This window comes from Lepus europaeus, chromosome 20 (assembly GCF_033115175.1).
Source record: "Lepus europaeus isolate LE1 chromosome 20, mLepTim1.pri, whole genome shotgun sequence".
Taxonomy (NCBI): Eukaryota; Metazoa; Chordata; class Mammalia; order Lagomorpha; family Leporidae; genus Lepus; species Lepus europaeus.
The window spans coordinates 24,881,934-24,898,624 of NC_084846.1; the positions used below are offsets into that span (position 1 = coordinate 24,881,934).

At 46.4% G+C, this 16,691-nt stretch overlaps 1 protein-coding gene across 2 annotated transcripts in view; it reads left to right on the plus strand.

Annotated features, from left to right (window-relative positions):
* Window positions 1-8,729, plus strand: part of ABCB5 (ATP binding cassette subfamily B member 5) — a 115,347-nt gene extending 106,618 nt beyond the window's left edge. For both annotated transcript variants that reach the window (XM_062178620.1, XM_062178621.1), the window contains exons 24-27: window positions 1,416-1,613; window positions 4,002-4,208; window positions 6,237-6,383; window positions 8,532-8,729. In XM_062178620.1, the coding sequence (XP_062034604.1) occupies window positions 1,416-1,613; window positions 4,002-4,208; window positions 6,237-6,383; window positions 8,532-8,729 (750 nt within the window). The remainder of the gene's footprint in view (window positions 1-1,415; window positions 1,614-4,001; window positions 4,209-6,236; window positions 6,384-8,531) is intronic.
* The last annotated feature ends 7,962 nt before the right edge of the window (window positions 8,730-16,691 follow it).

The following is a 16,691-nucleotide window of genomic DNA, read 5'->3' on the forward strand; positions in this document are numbered from 1 at the left end:
GGCTTTACCTGCTACACCACAGCGCCGGCCCCAGAGTTCCAAACTTAATGCACAAGCATGGTAACACATGCTCATTTATACATTTATAAATATAGTTTATGAGGCGTCCAGCTCTCCTGCACTAAGCAATGAAAATCTGTAAAGGACAAACCAAATTATTTAAAAATATGCATTTATTCAAAGCAGTTGGTCAAGCAGCCCATTCTGCAGGATGGACTGTCTGCTCGGCCCTGCCAAAGCCAGTGCTTTTCAGAACGTGGCAAAGTCCAGCAGTGAAGATAACAAGAAACATAGATGGGGCAGGAGTTTGGTGCAGTGGTTTTCAGCTACCACTTGGGATGCCCACATCCCATATCGGAGTACCTGGGTTCAAGTCCCACACCCTCTGTTTCCAATCCAGCTTCCTTATGCACACCTGGGAGGCAGCAAGAGACAACTCAAGTAGTGGGGTCCCTGCTACCCACATGGGAGACCCAAGCTGAGCTCCTGTCTCCTGGTTTCAGCATGGCCCCGCCCTGGCTGTTGCGGTCATTTGAGGCGTGAACTAGCAGAAGAAAGATTTCTCTCTTTCTCTCATCTCGCTCTGCCTTTCAAACAAACAAAAATAATTTTTTTAAAGATTTATTTATTTATTTGAAAGGCAGAGAGGCAGAGGCAGAGAGAGAGGTCTTCTATCCATTGGTTCACTCCCCAGATGGCTGCAACAGCCGGAGCTGCGCTGATCCGAAGTGGAGCAGCCAGGACTATAACTGGCACCCATATGGGATGCTGGCGCCACAAGCGGAGGATTAACCTACTATGCCATGGCACTGGCCCAATATAGAGATTTCTTTTTTAATTTATTTTTGTTGGGGTCGGCGCTGTGGTATGGTGGGTAAAGCCACTGCCTGCAGTGCTGGCATCCCATATGGGTGCTGGTTTGAGACCAGTCTGCTCCACTTCTGATCCAGCTCTCTGGTATGGCCTGGGAAAGCAACAGAAGATGGTCCAAGTCCTTGGGCCCCTGCACCCACGTGGGAAGACCTGGAGGAAGCTCCTGGCTCTTCGCTTCGGATCAGCACAGCTCCGACCATTGCAGCCATTTGGGGATTGAACCAATGAAAGACTTTTCCCTCTGTCTCTCCCTCTCACTGTCTGTAACTCTACCTCTAAATAGAAATAAATAAAATCTTTAAAAAAAAAACAACTCTATATTGCCAATCTTTGAGGGGAAAGAAAGGACCTTACATATAAAATACAAACAGAAGTGACAGACACCAACATGCTGTCAGTACTACAGAGATGAATATGATGCTTTGAAGTTAGAGTGGCCGTACAAATGTGGGCAGTTTTCAGATGGGGCTTAGCCAGTGTGCTACTCCACGTCCCAGCCTCCCCCAGTCAGCACTCTGAACGCTGTCAACTTCCTCCTGCAGGACACATGTGAAGGGAACTTAGAGTTCCGGGACGTGTCTTTCCTCTACCCCTGTCGCCCAGATGTCTCCATCCTTCGTGGCTTGTCCCTCCGTGTCGAGAAAGGCAAGACCGTAGCCTTGGTGGGGAGCAGCGGCAGCGGAAAAAGCACTTCTGTTCAACTTCTGCAGAGATTCTACGACCCTACAAGAGGACACGTGGTAAGGCTGGAGTTCTAAAGGCTCCTCATCTGGGTGTTAGCGGAGCTTTTCTTAAACAGTCACTCGGGCTTAGGCATCGTCCTTGGTTTGGGTGGGGAAAACAATGCAGAAGTTAAAAAAGAAAAAAGTCTCTATCCCAACCCATAACTAAGAAAACAAGAGGAGCAATGCTAAAGATGATGGTTAGGGCTTTAAAGTAAAGTTCAAAGACCCGAAGGTTCTTCAGCCGATCTGGCTAATTTTGATCCTGGAAGCCCTAGGATTCCTTTGGAATGTGGGTGTGGAGTTCAGGTCCGAAGTCCACATCACGGCTCTTCATTCTGCTCGGATTTAAGACAGAGATAGTGGCTGTCCTGCTGTTCGGCTGCCCATCCCCACCCAATTGTCAGACCTAGGCGGCGAGAAAAGGTGTATCCAAACATGCTCCATTAGCTCTGTGTCCTAATCTCAAAAACAGTGTCACGTCTTCCCTCCTTGACTCCCAAGGACTCTGTTTCTTACCTCACCTAGCATTTATTTACTATTTTACATTCTGGTTTTCCATTTTCCTCTCCCTGCTAAGCATCGTCAGAGCACGAACCCACACAAACCCATACTGCCTCCTCCCCAGCACACAAAAAGTGAGAGCCCTTGAAAAAACCAAAGGCTGTCATGTTAATCCACATTCTCCTGCAATTCACCCCTTTTCCTCATTACGGATTTTCAGTGAGTTGTCCAACCAGGTAACACTCCTCCGTTCTCCCGCGGCACGCTTCCTCCTGGAAGCCCTCCAAAGGTTTCCCACTGCAGTCAGAAGCAGCCTCCGTCAGCCCACACCGTCAGCCAAGGTCCCCACAATCTGGCTGCCGCGTCCCTCCCCAGCCCTCCCCTCTCGCTCCCACCTCCGTGTGCACTGTCCTCGCGTTCTTTAAACACACCCATGAGCCTTTGTTCTCCCATCCCCCTGCCCACACTGCCCTTGCTCTGACTTCCTCGCTGGCTCATTCTCATCATTCTCTTCACAGTCCGAACGGCATCCCCTTAAGGCCTTCTAAAACAATCCAGCTCAATCATCGGCTCAATAGGCTAATCCTCTGCCTGCAGCGCCGGCACACCGGGTTCTAGTCCCGGTCGGGGCGCCAGATTCTGTCCTGGTTGCCCCTCTTCCAGGCGAGCTCTCTGATATGGCCCAGGAGTGCAGTGGAGGATGGCCCAAGTGCTTGGGCCCTGCACCCCATGGGAGACCAGGAGAAGCACCTGGCTCCTGCCTTTGGATCAGCGCGGTGCGCCAGCCACAGCAGCCATTGGAAGGTGAACCAACAGCAAAAGGAAGACCTGTCTCTCTCTCTCTCTCTCTCTCTCTCTCTCTCACTGTCCACTCTGCCTGTAAAAAAAAAAAAAAAAAAAAAAAACAATCCAGAGAATAACACACTCCCTACCGCCTCAGCCACTCTCCCAAGACCTAGTCTCTGTGACACTTTTGTCCTGAGTTCACTGAGTTATTTGTTGGTGTGCTCTTGCCTGTCAGTCTCCACTAGAACATAACCCATGGGAGACCAAGAGTTTCCCCCTACCTACTTCTATGTCTCCAGTGCCTGGAGAGTGCCCATCACATACCAGGCATGCTCATCAAATACCAGTCCTTACACGTCCACGTGAGTAACACAGTGGCACGCAAAATACTTGATCAGTACCTGTGGGGGCCCGCGCTGTGGTGTAGCGGGTAAAGCCACCCCACCTGAGACTGCCGACATCCCATATGGGCGCCAGTTTGAGTCCCAGTTGCTCCACTTCTGATCCAGCTCCCTACTTGTGGTTTGGGAAAAGCAGTGAAAGATGGCCCAAGTTCTTGGGCCCCTGCCACTCACGTGGGAGACCCAGATGAAGCTCCTGGCTCTTGGCTTCAGCCTGTCCCCGCCCTAACCATCGCAGCCATCTAGGGAGTGAACTAGTGGACTGAAGATCTCTCTCTCTCTGTCTTTCTCTTTCTCTGTAATTCTGACTTTCAAAAATAAATAAAGCTTTTGTAAAAATACGTGTGGACTGCTGTGTCATTCTACACCCAGAGGTTCATCAGGCTTTAGTCACGTGGGGCCATGTCCCAGTAGCAGGGACCGTCTGTCATTTCCACCTGACTTCAACACCGAGCACCAGGCTTTCCTCCAAATTCCAGGTTGCCGTCCGGAATCCATGTCCATTCCTAGGAACATCGGCTGAGCATAGCAAGTCACATGCCGCTTGCTTCTGCGCCACGCGTGATTGATGAGCCTTCCCTGGGTGACATTAGCCTTGGAGACAGCTGGAATTCCTTAGCTTCTTGTTGTGATTTGTGTCGGCTGGAATACAGTGCGTGTAACGTGATGCCGCCGTCAGATCTTCACATACCATTCTCCATTCCGCTGTTGGCAGCTGCTGGATGGCGTAGATGCCAGAGAGCTGAACGTGCAGTGGCTCCGGTCCCAAATAGCGATCGTCTCCCAGGAGCCCGTGCTCTTCAATCGCAGCATAGCAGAGAACATCGCCTATGGCGATCCCGGCCGCGCGGTGCCTTTGGAGGAGATCAGAGAAGTCGCCCAGGCGGCCGACATCCACTCTTTCATTGAAGGCCTCCCTCAGGTAAGAAGCACCTGAAACGCTGAACAGCACAGCTGCCCCGTGAGCCTCAACACTTCCTGGGCCTACGTGCGTTGTATGTATTCCTTGCGTTGCACAATTTCTTTTTGCCTAAGCCCATGTCTCGCTATGTGTGAGATTAACTTTCCTATGCCTTCTCTCCATCGCTGCCATCTTGTCCACACCACCATCAGCCCCTGTGTGCACCGCCTCCTACGATGCCTTCCAGTCTTGCTCCTTGGCAATCCTTCCTCACAGCAACTAGGATGCTTTGCAACCAGAAATCAGACCATGTCCCTCCCAGCTTAACACAGCCGCACGGGGTCTCTTCACACTGGAAGTTCAGTCCCCTCGTGTGGCTGGCAAGGCCTCTGTGGCCTGGCCCTGCCATCTCCACAGCCCCGGCCTGGCCACTCCTCGCTCTCTGCAGCCAAGCTGATCTCTCTGTTGTCTCATGAACACACCCAAGTGTTCCCCACCTCAGGACATTTGCATTTGCTACTCCTTTAGCCTAGACCTCCCTTCCTCTAACTTTCTGCATAGCCAGCTCCTTAATTTTCACGCCCTTCAAAGGTCACCTTTGCAGTAGCCTTCTCTGGCCACCTGACTTAAATGGTCTCTTCTGTTCCCTTTTCCCCTCCACAATGCTTTGAAGTCACTCACCACAGTCTGAAGTGACCCTGAAGACTTATTTGTTTAAAATCTCCCTTCCCTGTTAGAGACGAAGCTCCCTGCCTGCCATTTTTGTTGTTTTTCTCTCTGTGATTGGCTGTGACAGGTGACATAAAGTCTCATAAAAGTCAAAACTCTAGTCTGGGATAGGTATTTGACATAGTGGTTAAGACGCCACTTGGGATGCCTGCCTCCCTTGTTGGAGGACCTGAGTTCCAGTCGCAGCTCTGAATCCCAGCTTCCCGATTCTAGCTTCCTGCTAACGTACACCCTGGTAGGCAGCAGGTGACAGCTGAAGTACCATGGGTCCCTGCCACCCATGAGGGAGACTTGGATTGAGTTCCTGGCTTCTGGCTTTAGCCTGGCCCAGCCTGTGATTGCAGGAATTTGGGAAGTCAATCAGCCAATGGGCAATCAATCAAAACAGCACATGATTCACACGCTCCATTTTCTCTGAGCTGCTGCTATAGGATTCACTTCCAGCAGGCTGCACACTTGGATCTGCTTTCTCGTTGAAGCTGATTCATGCCCGGGTACCAACGGCATGCATTCCTTAGACAACTGCCGGAGGCTCCTGAAAAGCAAGGTGAAGCCTTGCCTGGAGAGAAAGAGTCAATGGGACAACCTACGAAGCAGAGAGAACTCCACTCCCTTCCAATGGAGCTGCCCAGTGGAGATTTAGGGAGCCAGGATGGCTTCAGGATAAGAGTGAATGTCTTTTACTTTCCATGGCAGAAAGCACTGGAGAAAGGGGATATGAGTGGGGCGGGGGGGGGGGGGGGACCCATGAAAACACTGCCAAGTGCTGAATGCCATCAGTAGCACCTGCTGGCCTGAACAGGTGAACAGACACCTTCAAACAGCCACGCCACCTGATGTCCAGGAAGACGCATGCCCCACTGAGAACGGATTCCTCTGAGCATCTGAAGGGAGAAGCTAAGAGAGGCTGAACAAGAGCCAAAGTGACAGAACCCTAAGATGTCCTTGTGGTTTTTTTACAGACTTGAAGTCATTTTGACCTGTAAATAGAAGGTCATGTAACCTAATGGAAAGGATTCGTGGTTCCTGGGGAACTCACTCTTGCCAGTAGTTCTTCATAGAGTTCAACACGCAAACTTGCTTTGCAGAACCAGGGATCTGCTGTCTGGGATCAGATTTAATATGCAAATGAGACAGCAGTATTTACTTCCCATTGGGTATTTATTTGCAACAAGGTCCAGGAATAGATCTCAGCACTTGCTGGGACACAGATTTCCAAGAGTAGCAAAACGTTAGCTATTTTGATGTTTCTTGCCCACAGTTGCCATGCTAACTTAAATAACCAAGCCTTGCTCTTTTGATTACACATCCCTGCAACAGAAATACAACACACGCATTGGGCGGAGAGGAACACAGCTTTCTGGAGGTCAGAGACAGAGAATAGCCATTGCAAGGGCTCTTCTCCGGAAACCAAAAGTTTTGCTGTTGGATGAGGCCACCTCAGCCCTTGACAATGAGAGCGAAAAGGTAACATCTTGTTCTTTCACCTCAGGATATACCACCAGATGTAAGCATGCAATACCAAGGAAGGAAACAAGGCCAGTTTGGGGGAAAGACAGGCCTGGAAAATAACTGTAGTCACATGGCCACCAGCTATAATTAAGGTGCTGGTCTGTTAGCACCAAGATCAGAATACAATGTTGGGCCGGCGTCATGGCTCACTAGGCTAATCCTCTGCCTGTGGCGCCGGCACCCCGGGTTCTAGTCACAGTTGGTCCTCTTCCAGTCCAGCTCTCTGCTGTGGCCCGGGAAGGCAGTGGAGGATGGCCCAAGTGCTTGGGCCCTGTACCCGCATGGGAGACCAGGAGGAAGCACCTGGCTCCTGGCTTCGGATCGGCACAGCTCCGGCCATAGCGGCCATTTTGGGGGTGAACCAACGGAAGGAAGACCTTTCTCTCAGTCTCTCTCTCTCACTGTCTAACTCTGCCTGTCAAAAAAAAAAAAAAAAGAATACAATGGGAAGGTGGGAGTCAAAGCAGAGGGCATCTCAGGTTCTAGAAAGATTTTCTTGCTTGAGTTGGTCTCATTATCTACCCAATGTTTGCTATATTTCCTCACTCAAGGAAAGAGCCCAAGAAAAATGAATTATTGCTGTTATCATTATTATATTGATGCCAGTTTACTAAATAATGTAAGCAATTTGCTAGATGTGGAAGAAAAGTAACCTATACTGCACAGTCGGCACCTGCTAGTTATTCTGCCTTCTACAGAATGGTAGGCTGAAGCTTAGCTTAGCAGGAAACAAGGAAGCAAAGTATGACAAGTTCTCAGATCTAATTTTGGTATGCCCTCAGCCCCTGGCAGTTTCTTAAGGAAGCACTTATTTCGTAAATGCACATTGGCTAAATAAATGGTAACTGTTGTATGCTATTCTCTCAATCCTCACAATCTAAGGATTAGCTTCTTTTACTGGTATGCCCATTTTACAGATTAGCATGCTGAAGCTTCGAAAGATTAAGTGACTTCCCTAATTTCTATAGAGGAAGTCTGGCTCAGGTGCACAGACAGCTAAGCCACAGATGATTGCTATTTTTAGGTGGTAACCATTCTTAATTCCCAAAGAGTGTGATATGAAAGAAAAAAACACAACTTTTGGAATCATACATATCTGGTCCGTAATCTTAAGATTCATTAGTTGCTGGTAGTGTGGGCCTAGGCAATGTATTATAGTACATTTAACAGAAAAATGAGAATACCTCTACCTTTTGCAGTGGGTTTAGAGTCAAGCAAGCATTTAGACGAGACATCCATCCCTGGAACTTTGTACACATTTAAGAAACACAGGATTTCGGCCGGCGCCGCAGCTCAATAGGCTAATCCTCCGCCTTGCGGCGCCAGCACACCGGGTTCTAGTCCCGGTCGGGGCACTGATCCTGTCCCGGTTGCCCCTCTTCCAGGCCAGCTCTCTGCTGTGGCCAGGGAGTGCAGTGGAGGATGGCCCAAGTGCTTGGGCCCTGCACCCACATGGGAGACCAGGAGAAGCACCTGGCTCCTGGCTTCGGATCAGCACGGTGCGCCGGCCGCAGCGCACCTACCGCGGCGGCCATTGGAGGGTGAACCAACGGCAAAAAGGAAGACCTTTCTCTCTATCTCTCTCTCTCTCACTGTCCACTCTGCCTGTCAAAAATTAAAAAAAAAAAAAAAGAAAAAAGAAAAGAAACACAGGATTTCACCCTCTATTCCAGTCCTGTTTCCTCTATGCAACATTATTCCCTCGCTGTTGGCTGAGACACTGTTTTAGCCAGGACAGTTTTACAGCTAAACTGTGCCAAGCAACACAAAAAAGCAATGAGAGGGAATTAGATAAATAAATTCAACAGCTTTGCTTAAGTATCTAATTCCTGGCTTTGAGTTCAGAAACACACAGAAACAACCATTTCTTTTTCATTCGTTGTCACAAATTCTCTCCCAACTGAAGTCTTATTTCATGTATCTATAATTGCTTATACCAGATGTCTACCGAGTAGAGGGAAATTTTCACAAAGGTGGGCAACTCCTGTGGCAGATAAGCGAATAAAAGGAAGAATGTGATCAGAGCCCCTTAATCTATTTGACTTAGAGAAGTTGAACAGACTCTAACCCAAACTGGCAGTCACGAGACCAACTCTCTTCCAGGTGGTCCAGCATGCTCTCGATAAAGCCAGGAGAGGCAGGACGTGTCTCGTGGTCGCGCACAGACTCTCCACAATACAGAACGCAGATTCCATCGTGGTTCTGCACAACGGAAAAATAAAGGAACAGGGAACTCATGGAGAGCTCCTGAGAAATCGAGACATCTACTATACATTAGTCAATGCGCAATCAGTGCAGTGATGGTGTGGAGCTACACATAGCTCGCTCTTTGTGTAATGCAAAGAAAGAGTTCTTAGTAATTACTTGGCATGCTTTGATCTCTTTTATTGCATATATCAATACCCACAATCATGCTACTCAGGTGCAGACACGTTCTGATCACCCATCACCTTCCCCTTGGATTTTTAAAAAGGCAACAAACATCTCTGCTAAGTTTGTTGGGTGAGATAATGCCTTTATTTCTCGCATGCTGAAAACGTTCTGGCTCCTACTTGCTTATAAGCAGTTTTCTGCAAACTGAATATGTTGACCAGTTCCCCATCAACTTCTCCTATCAAATTGGAAATGTGTCACCATAAGGAAAAGGACCCGGTTAATTATGTGGAAGGGATTTGGCCAAGGGAGAGTAAGATGGAGATGGGGCTGCGGCGCCACAGGGAGAGTGTCACTCTCTACAGCACATTTGGGAGCGCCGTGTTGCTTTCCTCCATGTTACACTGACTCTCGCTCAAGAAATATCCATCATTTCCCCCAAACTCCATTCCATCCCTCTGTTGGTGGGGAGGGAAGATCACAGTGTAAAATATCTGACAGAATGCACTGAGCGAAGCGTTTCACATATCCACCCCCAAGTCCCATTGTTCCAGCTTTAGGGTGTGCAGAGTGAATCACAGAACTACCTGTGTATGAACACTTACTTAAAATGAGAATTACTCCTATTGATTTCTGTAGTATTACTTGATCAAAAAAATTTATTTAAATTTTAGACATACTTTATTACATGTATGACTTTAAAATTCTGTATAGATAATAATATTGGTATGCTGAGTCACATTTCATTTACTTAAACATGCAATAAACATTTAGTGGTTTTATCTTTATTCTTGATTGTATTCTCTTTACACTGACACCTATAATCAACCTCTGAAGGGTGTAGTCTACCAATAAAGTCCAATCTTACAAAAAAAATTAAAACCAGTTACATATTTGTGTCACTCTTTTTAAAATGAAAAATAGGATTGGGATTGAGAACCAGATGCATTGCTTAGAAGCATGGGCACTGACTGCCTTGCAGCCTTTCTGCTATTCATGGATACAGGGTTCTTGGTTCTCTCTGTAGTGGGGGGAGGCAAAGAGGAAGCAGGAGCACCCCAGGTTCCAGCTCTGGAATCCCCCCAAGACACGCAAACCTGCAACGCCTAGTTGGCCCTAAACCAACCAGCATCCATGCCATACCTCTTGGTGTCAGGAAGACACTTCCTTTTCTAGTTAATAGCCCTGCACAATTTTTGACAAAATGAAAAATATTTAAAAAGCAAAAAAAAAAATGCAATGAAATCAAAAGGTATTACGAGCATGACATAGTGCAAACGCCAAGAAAGACAGAGCTGTTAACTTAGCGGTGCTTATAAAAACCAGGCAAAAAACCATGCCTGACAGTGTCTCCCCCGGCCTCATTTAGTGAGTAAGCTGCTAACAGGTATGATGCATTTATCAAAAACACATTTCATAATAAATTTTATCTCAAGAAAAAGAATCATAGGTTTCATTGGAAGCAAAGCACCTTGTCCCCCAGTTTTCCAGTCGGCTATGTAAGCTATTATTCCAGTAAGCTACTTACTTAGGCAACTCCACATTCTAGAAGTACTTGTAATAACTTTTTCACAATCAAGAATTATTCATGCGGGGCCAGTGCTGTATCATAGAGGTTAAGCCTCCATCCGCATTGCTGGCATCCCATATGGATCCTGGTTTGAGTCCCGGCTGCTCCACTTCCGATTCAGCTCCCTGCTAATGTGCCTGGCAAGGAGTGGAAGATGGCGCAAATCTTTGGGCCCCTAGACCCATGTGGGAGACCTGGAAAAAGCTCTGGGCTCCTGGCTTCAGCCTGGCCCACCCCCGACCATTGCAGCCATCTGGGGAAAGAACCAGCAGATGGAAGATCTCTCTGTCTTTCCTTGTCTCTCTGTAACTCTTTCAAATAAATAAATAAATCTTTAAAAAATATATAAGCATACACATCTTATCAGTTTTAAGTCTAACTTCTTAATTCTTGTACTTTTTCTTAAGACAGAGTACTCTACAGCCAAAAAAAGAAGCTAAATTAAGAATTGGTATTTTATTTGAAATAAAGGGAAAGTGGGAGAAAGAAGGAACCAAAATGAAATGGTGTTTTCATAACTTAAATCTAACTTTCAAATCTTAAGTCACTCACTCATTAAAGCTCTTTATAAATTAATAACTAAATAAGAATATATTTAGGTGTACATTTTACAACTCAATATTTACCAAATTTTCTGAGATACCAAAGTTAAAATGTGCTGTGTTCTTACAGTGGCTTGGGGTTAGTAGATATTCAATAAATATTAGATGATTTCCATTCAGAAAGGCCTAAATCATAGCAGGCATGCTGGGTCACACTAAGACATTTCCTGAAAGGAGCACCTATGGGCTGCAGCTGTGTGGTTTCAAGAATCTTTCATGGCCTTCTCTTTGTCACAAGTGCCATCAGTCATCAACTCTCTGGATAGTGTAAGTCCATAAAAATTTTCTTTGCACTCATATGGCAGTATTAATCTTAGCTAAGTTAATTTTTTAAATTCACTCTTAATCTTTTATCATAGTGCATGAGCATTGGTTTAATTTTGAAAGAATTTGGTACTTGTGCACACACTGCCTAATTTGAAAATCCCTGTAGGCCTAATTTCCCAGAAGATTTGTTGACAGGAAGGCATATTCCCCAGTCTCAAGGACTTCCATTCTCAGAAAAAGACCTGATTTCTATTGATCGTGACACCCAGCCTACTGCATCCTTGTCTCTTGTACCTCCTCCACCTCTGGGCTTGCACATAGGAGAGAGTCACAAAACAAGACACAAGAAGAATGGTGTGCCAGTTAAAAAGAAGACAAACAAGGAGGAAAAAACCTAAACTAGAAAGCCCTAAATATACCAGAAGGCATCTGTGCAGAGCGGTGTGTAAGTGTTCGTGTGCAACCCTTGGCCGTGGCCACATCTTATATTCTTGCCAATTTTCCTTCCTGAGAGGAAGGGCTGTTCAATGAGTCTTAAAATAATTGAAACACCAATGCAGGTTATCAGGGGAACAGAAATAATTTAACAAGGATAAGGCAAGGCAGATGTCAGTGCAAAGAGAAAAAGCAACAACAATGTCACATCTGTTTTACACCAAACCCAGCCAACTTTATATTGTGCCACTCCTTAAGACAAGTTGTGGTGTGTCTCCATGTTAAGTCAGCTTAGGTCATAGCTAATAAACTGATTTTTGGATTACTCAGTGTGTCTGTTTTATAGTATGTCACCAGGCTTTGCATATGACCTATTCTATGAGAACATTCCCAAAGTCAGCATCAACTTATATACCCATTGTTTTAGTTTTGAGCTCTTATCCCAAGAGGGCTTACAAAGTAGAATCATAGATTGATTGACAGTTTCACTCACACATAAGAATCAAGGGATGAAATTGGAAAAGAAAATGGAGAGCTGAGGATAGAGGGTTTAGAGTATGCAGTAGCTTTCAAGCCTTTATTTATTTCTCCACATTTAATAATAATTACCAGAAATTTAAAAGCTCACTTAAAAATATCATTTTAAGAAGTGCACAGATCATCTAGATCTGGCTAAAAAGCCCATGAGAGTATTTCAGGCATGGAAAGCAAAGACACTGTGGCAAAATATGACCTACATGAAAGATCTCTGTGAGTGAGATCCTCATGGAAAGAAGGGGCTATCAAAGAAGGAGGAGGTACCTTTCTCTGAAGGGAGGAGAGAACTTCCACTTTGACTATGGCCTTGTCTAATAAGGTCGGAGTTTGTGGACTCAAGAGGCTTCCATAGCCTTGGCAGCTCATGACAAGAGCCCCGGGTGATCACTGACGTCATAAATAAGAGTGTCAATTGTTAAATCAACAACAGGAGTCACTGCGCACTTACTCCCCATGTAGGACCTCTGTCCTTAATGTGTTGTACTATGACAATTAATGGTAAAACAAGTCTTCAAACAGTACTTTATACTTTGGGTGTCTGTGTGGGTGCAAACTGTTGAAATCTTTTCTTAGTATAGAGTTGATCTTTTGAATATAAAGATAATTAAAATGACTCTTAATGAAGAAAGGGATGGGAGAGGGAGTAGGGGATGGGATGGTTTGCGGGTGGGAGGGCAGGTATGGTGGGAAGAACCGCTATGATCCAAAAGTTGTACTTATGAAATTTATATTTATTAAATAAAAGCTTTCTATTAAAAAAAGAAATAATAAGCCGGCGCCGCGGCTCACTAGGCTAATCCTCCGCCTTGCAGCACCGGCACACCGGGTTCTAGTCCCGGTCAGGGCACCGATCCTGTCCCGGTTGCCCCTCTTCCAGGCCAGCTCTCTGCTGTGGCCAGGGAGTGCAGTGGAGGATGGCCCAAGTGCTTGGGCCCTGCACCCCATGGGAGACCAGGAGAAGCACCTGGCTCCTGCCATCAGATCAGCGCGGTGCGCCCGCCACAGTGCGCCTACCACGGCGGCCACTGGAGGGTGAACCAACAGCAAAAGGAAGACCTTTCTCTCTGTCTCTCTCTCACTGTCCACTCTGCCTGTCAAAAATAAATAAATTAATTAATTAATTAATTAATTAAATTTTAAAAAAAAGAAATAATAGCAAAAAAGAAATGCACAGATCAACCAAATGTCTCTGCATGGTACCTAGGGTAACTCAACTTGTATCTTTTCAACAAAATCACCTGAGAAACTTGCACTACTATCCCGTTGCTGCTAGAAGAAATTATCATTAACTTGGCAATGTGAAACAACACAGATCTATTGCCTTCAGGTTTGGATGCCAAAAATCTAAAATCGTGTTCTGAGGGTGGGCTAAGCCTCTGCTTGGGATGTGGCATCCCATATCAGAGTGTGGTTCGAGCCTCAGTTGCTCTGTTTCAGATCCAGCTTCCTGCTGATTTGCCTGAGAAGGCAGCAAATAGGGCCTAAGTACTTGAGTTGTTGCCATCCACCTGGGAAATGGAAGGAATTCCTAACTCCTAAGCTTTGGCCTGGCCCAGCCGTGACTGTTGCGGGCATCTGGGAAGTAAATCAGTGGATGGAAAATCTCTGTCTCTCCCTCTTTCTCTGGCATTCTGTCTTTGAAAGAAATAAGTAAATCCTTTAAAAAAGAAAAATCATAACCTGTGGGGTAAAAGTCAAAGGCTTCATGTCTTGCAGACACTCTGTGGAAGCATCTCTTCCTGGTTCTTTTCCAATTTCTAGAAACTTCTAGATGGCCAGCATCTCTTTGACCACTGCTCCCTCCATCATTTTGCCAACTGTCTCTGCCTCTCTTCCTCTACGATTATAAGGACTCTTGAGATTACACTGGGCCCCATGGGTAAACGAACACCGTCCTCCCATCACGATTCTGACATCTAATCCCCTCTGCAAAGCCCCTTCTGCCGGGTAAGGCGGCGGCGTCAAGGTTCCAGGAGTGAGGATGCAGGCTTTTCACAGAGGCTGTTTCGTGGCCTACCACAAAGCCTATGTATTTAAATGCTTCTTCCATGGAGAAGGCAAGCCAAATTTTTCAGATTTGCATTGTATAAAACCTCAAAGCTCTGAGAACATCGAGTCCAACACCATCATTATACACAGAAAGAGCAAAACCTTTCCTATCTTGCCTGCAAGCCCTGCGCTTCACTGGCTGTAGTGACATTCTACCTACCCTCACTGCTAGGCCAGAACTCGGGAGATGTTGTCTCTCTTCACTTTTGCTATCTGATTCCACTAGGGTTGCTGTTCCTTTTACCAGGAGACTAGATTTATTAAACAGAAGTGTACACTAAATTCTACTTTCTTAACTTCCTAAGTGGATGATGGCCCAGGAGCTTGGGCTCCTGACCCACATGTGGAAGACCAGAATAGGGTTCTTGGCTTCTGGCTTTGGCCTGGCCCAGCCCTGGCTATTATGGGCATTTGGGGAGTGAACCTGAAGGTAGAAAAATCTCCCTCTCTCTCTCTCTCTCTCTCTCGGGCGTTTGAGGAATGAACCAACAGATAGAAAATCTCTCTCTTGTCTCTCTTCCTCTTGCCACTCTGCCTTTTAAATTAATAAATAAATCTTCTTAAAAAAGGTTGGTGGGGGGACCAAACCTTAAGAGTGAAGCAGTACTCTGAGCCCAATTTATTAATCAGACTGTGTAACTGCTGCCAACATTTAGGCTGGGTCCTCGTGTTGACCTGTGCACACCTGTGAACCCTGATGGTACACAGTCTAATTAAATGAAACACCCGCATCCAAAACATATTCTTCAGATCCACAACACTGGAACAAGACTGAACTTGGGTGAAGGTGTGAGATCTGTGTTTCCTTCAGTTTTTACTCACATAGACATGCTGGGGATTCAGACAATTTTTGCATGGGCAAACACTGCAGAAATAGGAGAAGTCTAGGCTAAGAAAAATGTAGGGGCCGGCACCGTGGCTTAACAGGCTAATCCTCCGCCTTGCGGCGCCGGCACACTGGGTTCTAGTCCCGGTTGGGGCGCTGGATTCTATCCCGGTTGCCCCTCTTCCAGGCCAGCTCTCTGCTATGGCCTGGGAAGGCAGTAGAGGATGGCCCAAGTGCTTGGGCCTTGCACCCCATGGGAGACCAGGAGAAGCACCTGGCTCCTGGCTTCAGATCAGCGAGATGCGCCGGCCGCAGCGGCCATTGGAGGGTGAACCAACAGCAAAAAGGAAGACCTTTCTCTCTGTCTCTCTCTCTCACTATCCACTCTGCCTGTCAAAAATTTAAAAAAAAAAGAAAAATGTAGAAAGAGGCACACTTTTCAGACCAAAGCAGACTACTCTGACAGCAGTGCCTATGGAGAACCCTTGACAAGCACCTCCAAGGCAACAGACTTTGCGGGACCTGGTTTCTCAGCGACTTAACTCCTAATTCTCAGGGTTCCGTTTAATCCTTCCAAAATGCTTTTCTTCTTAAACTGCATGAGGATCTGCTCAAAGGTGTCTGGTGAAATTTCAGAAAACTAAAATACAACCGGGTGTCAGCAACCAGAGATGAATGCATTTGCTGCTGCTCAGGGAAAAGTAGGGTCTGGGAAGCTGAGCTATGCCTTTGTGGATGTAAATGAGGGCTGTCCTTCCTGAGGAGCCAAGAAAATGTGCCACAGTGTGGAGGATTCTGTTTCGTCGTCAGCTCTCCTACATCGCACTAACATAATATGTGGCTGAAATATTTTCTGTCCAGTTGAAAGTCAAGAAGAGAGTCTAGGAAAAAAGGTGAAGCTGTCGATTAGAACATTCTGGACAACTGTGAAGCAAAAAGACAGACAGGATGGATGGATGGATAAATGGACAGATGGATGGACGGATGGATAAATGGACAGATGGATGGACGGATGGATAAATGGACAGATGGCTGGATGGACGGATGGCTGGATAGGAAGTTGGACAGCAACTAGCTTACAACCGGAAGGAAAAAAAATATTCCACCATCAAGCCCTCAGAAAACCTAAAATAGAAGGCAACATAAAATTTAAATTTCAATTCCTTGACCCACAGCCCTCATGCAGGCAGAATTACACCTTCGCTTACACTGTTTTCATGAATTCCTGTAATGCCTAATTTCCTAGTGCCAAGTCCCCCTGAGCAGAGAAGGGTTAACGAGTGACAGTCAGCCAGAGAAAAGCCTGGCTCACACGGGAAGCTGCAGAAAGACAGCAGCATGGGCGAGAGGAGGTGATGGGGGCTGAGAACAAGAGGAACACTGCGCCCAAGGGTGGAAAGGAGGAAGCTCCCAAGGCCACAAAGACAAGGTAAACGGCTTTCGATTAATGCTCGCGGGAAACCACGCGGGTCCTGAAAACTACACAGGGAATTTTAAAAGGCACGTTTCCAGCACTTACTAGTGCAATAAGATTAAAAGTATAAAACAGAGGCAGACACTGGGCACAGGGGCAAGATGCCATTTAGGGCTCCTGCATTCCATAC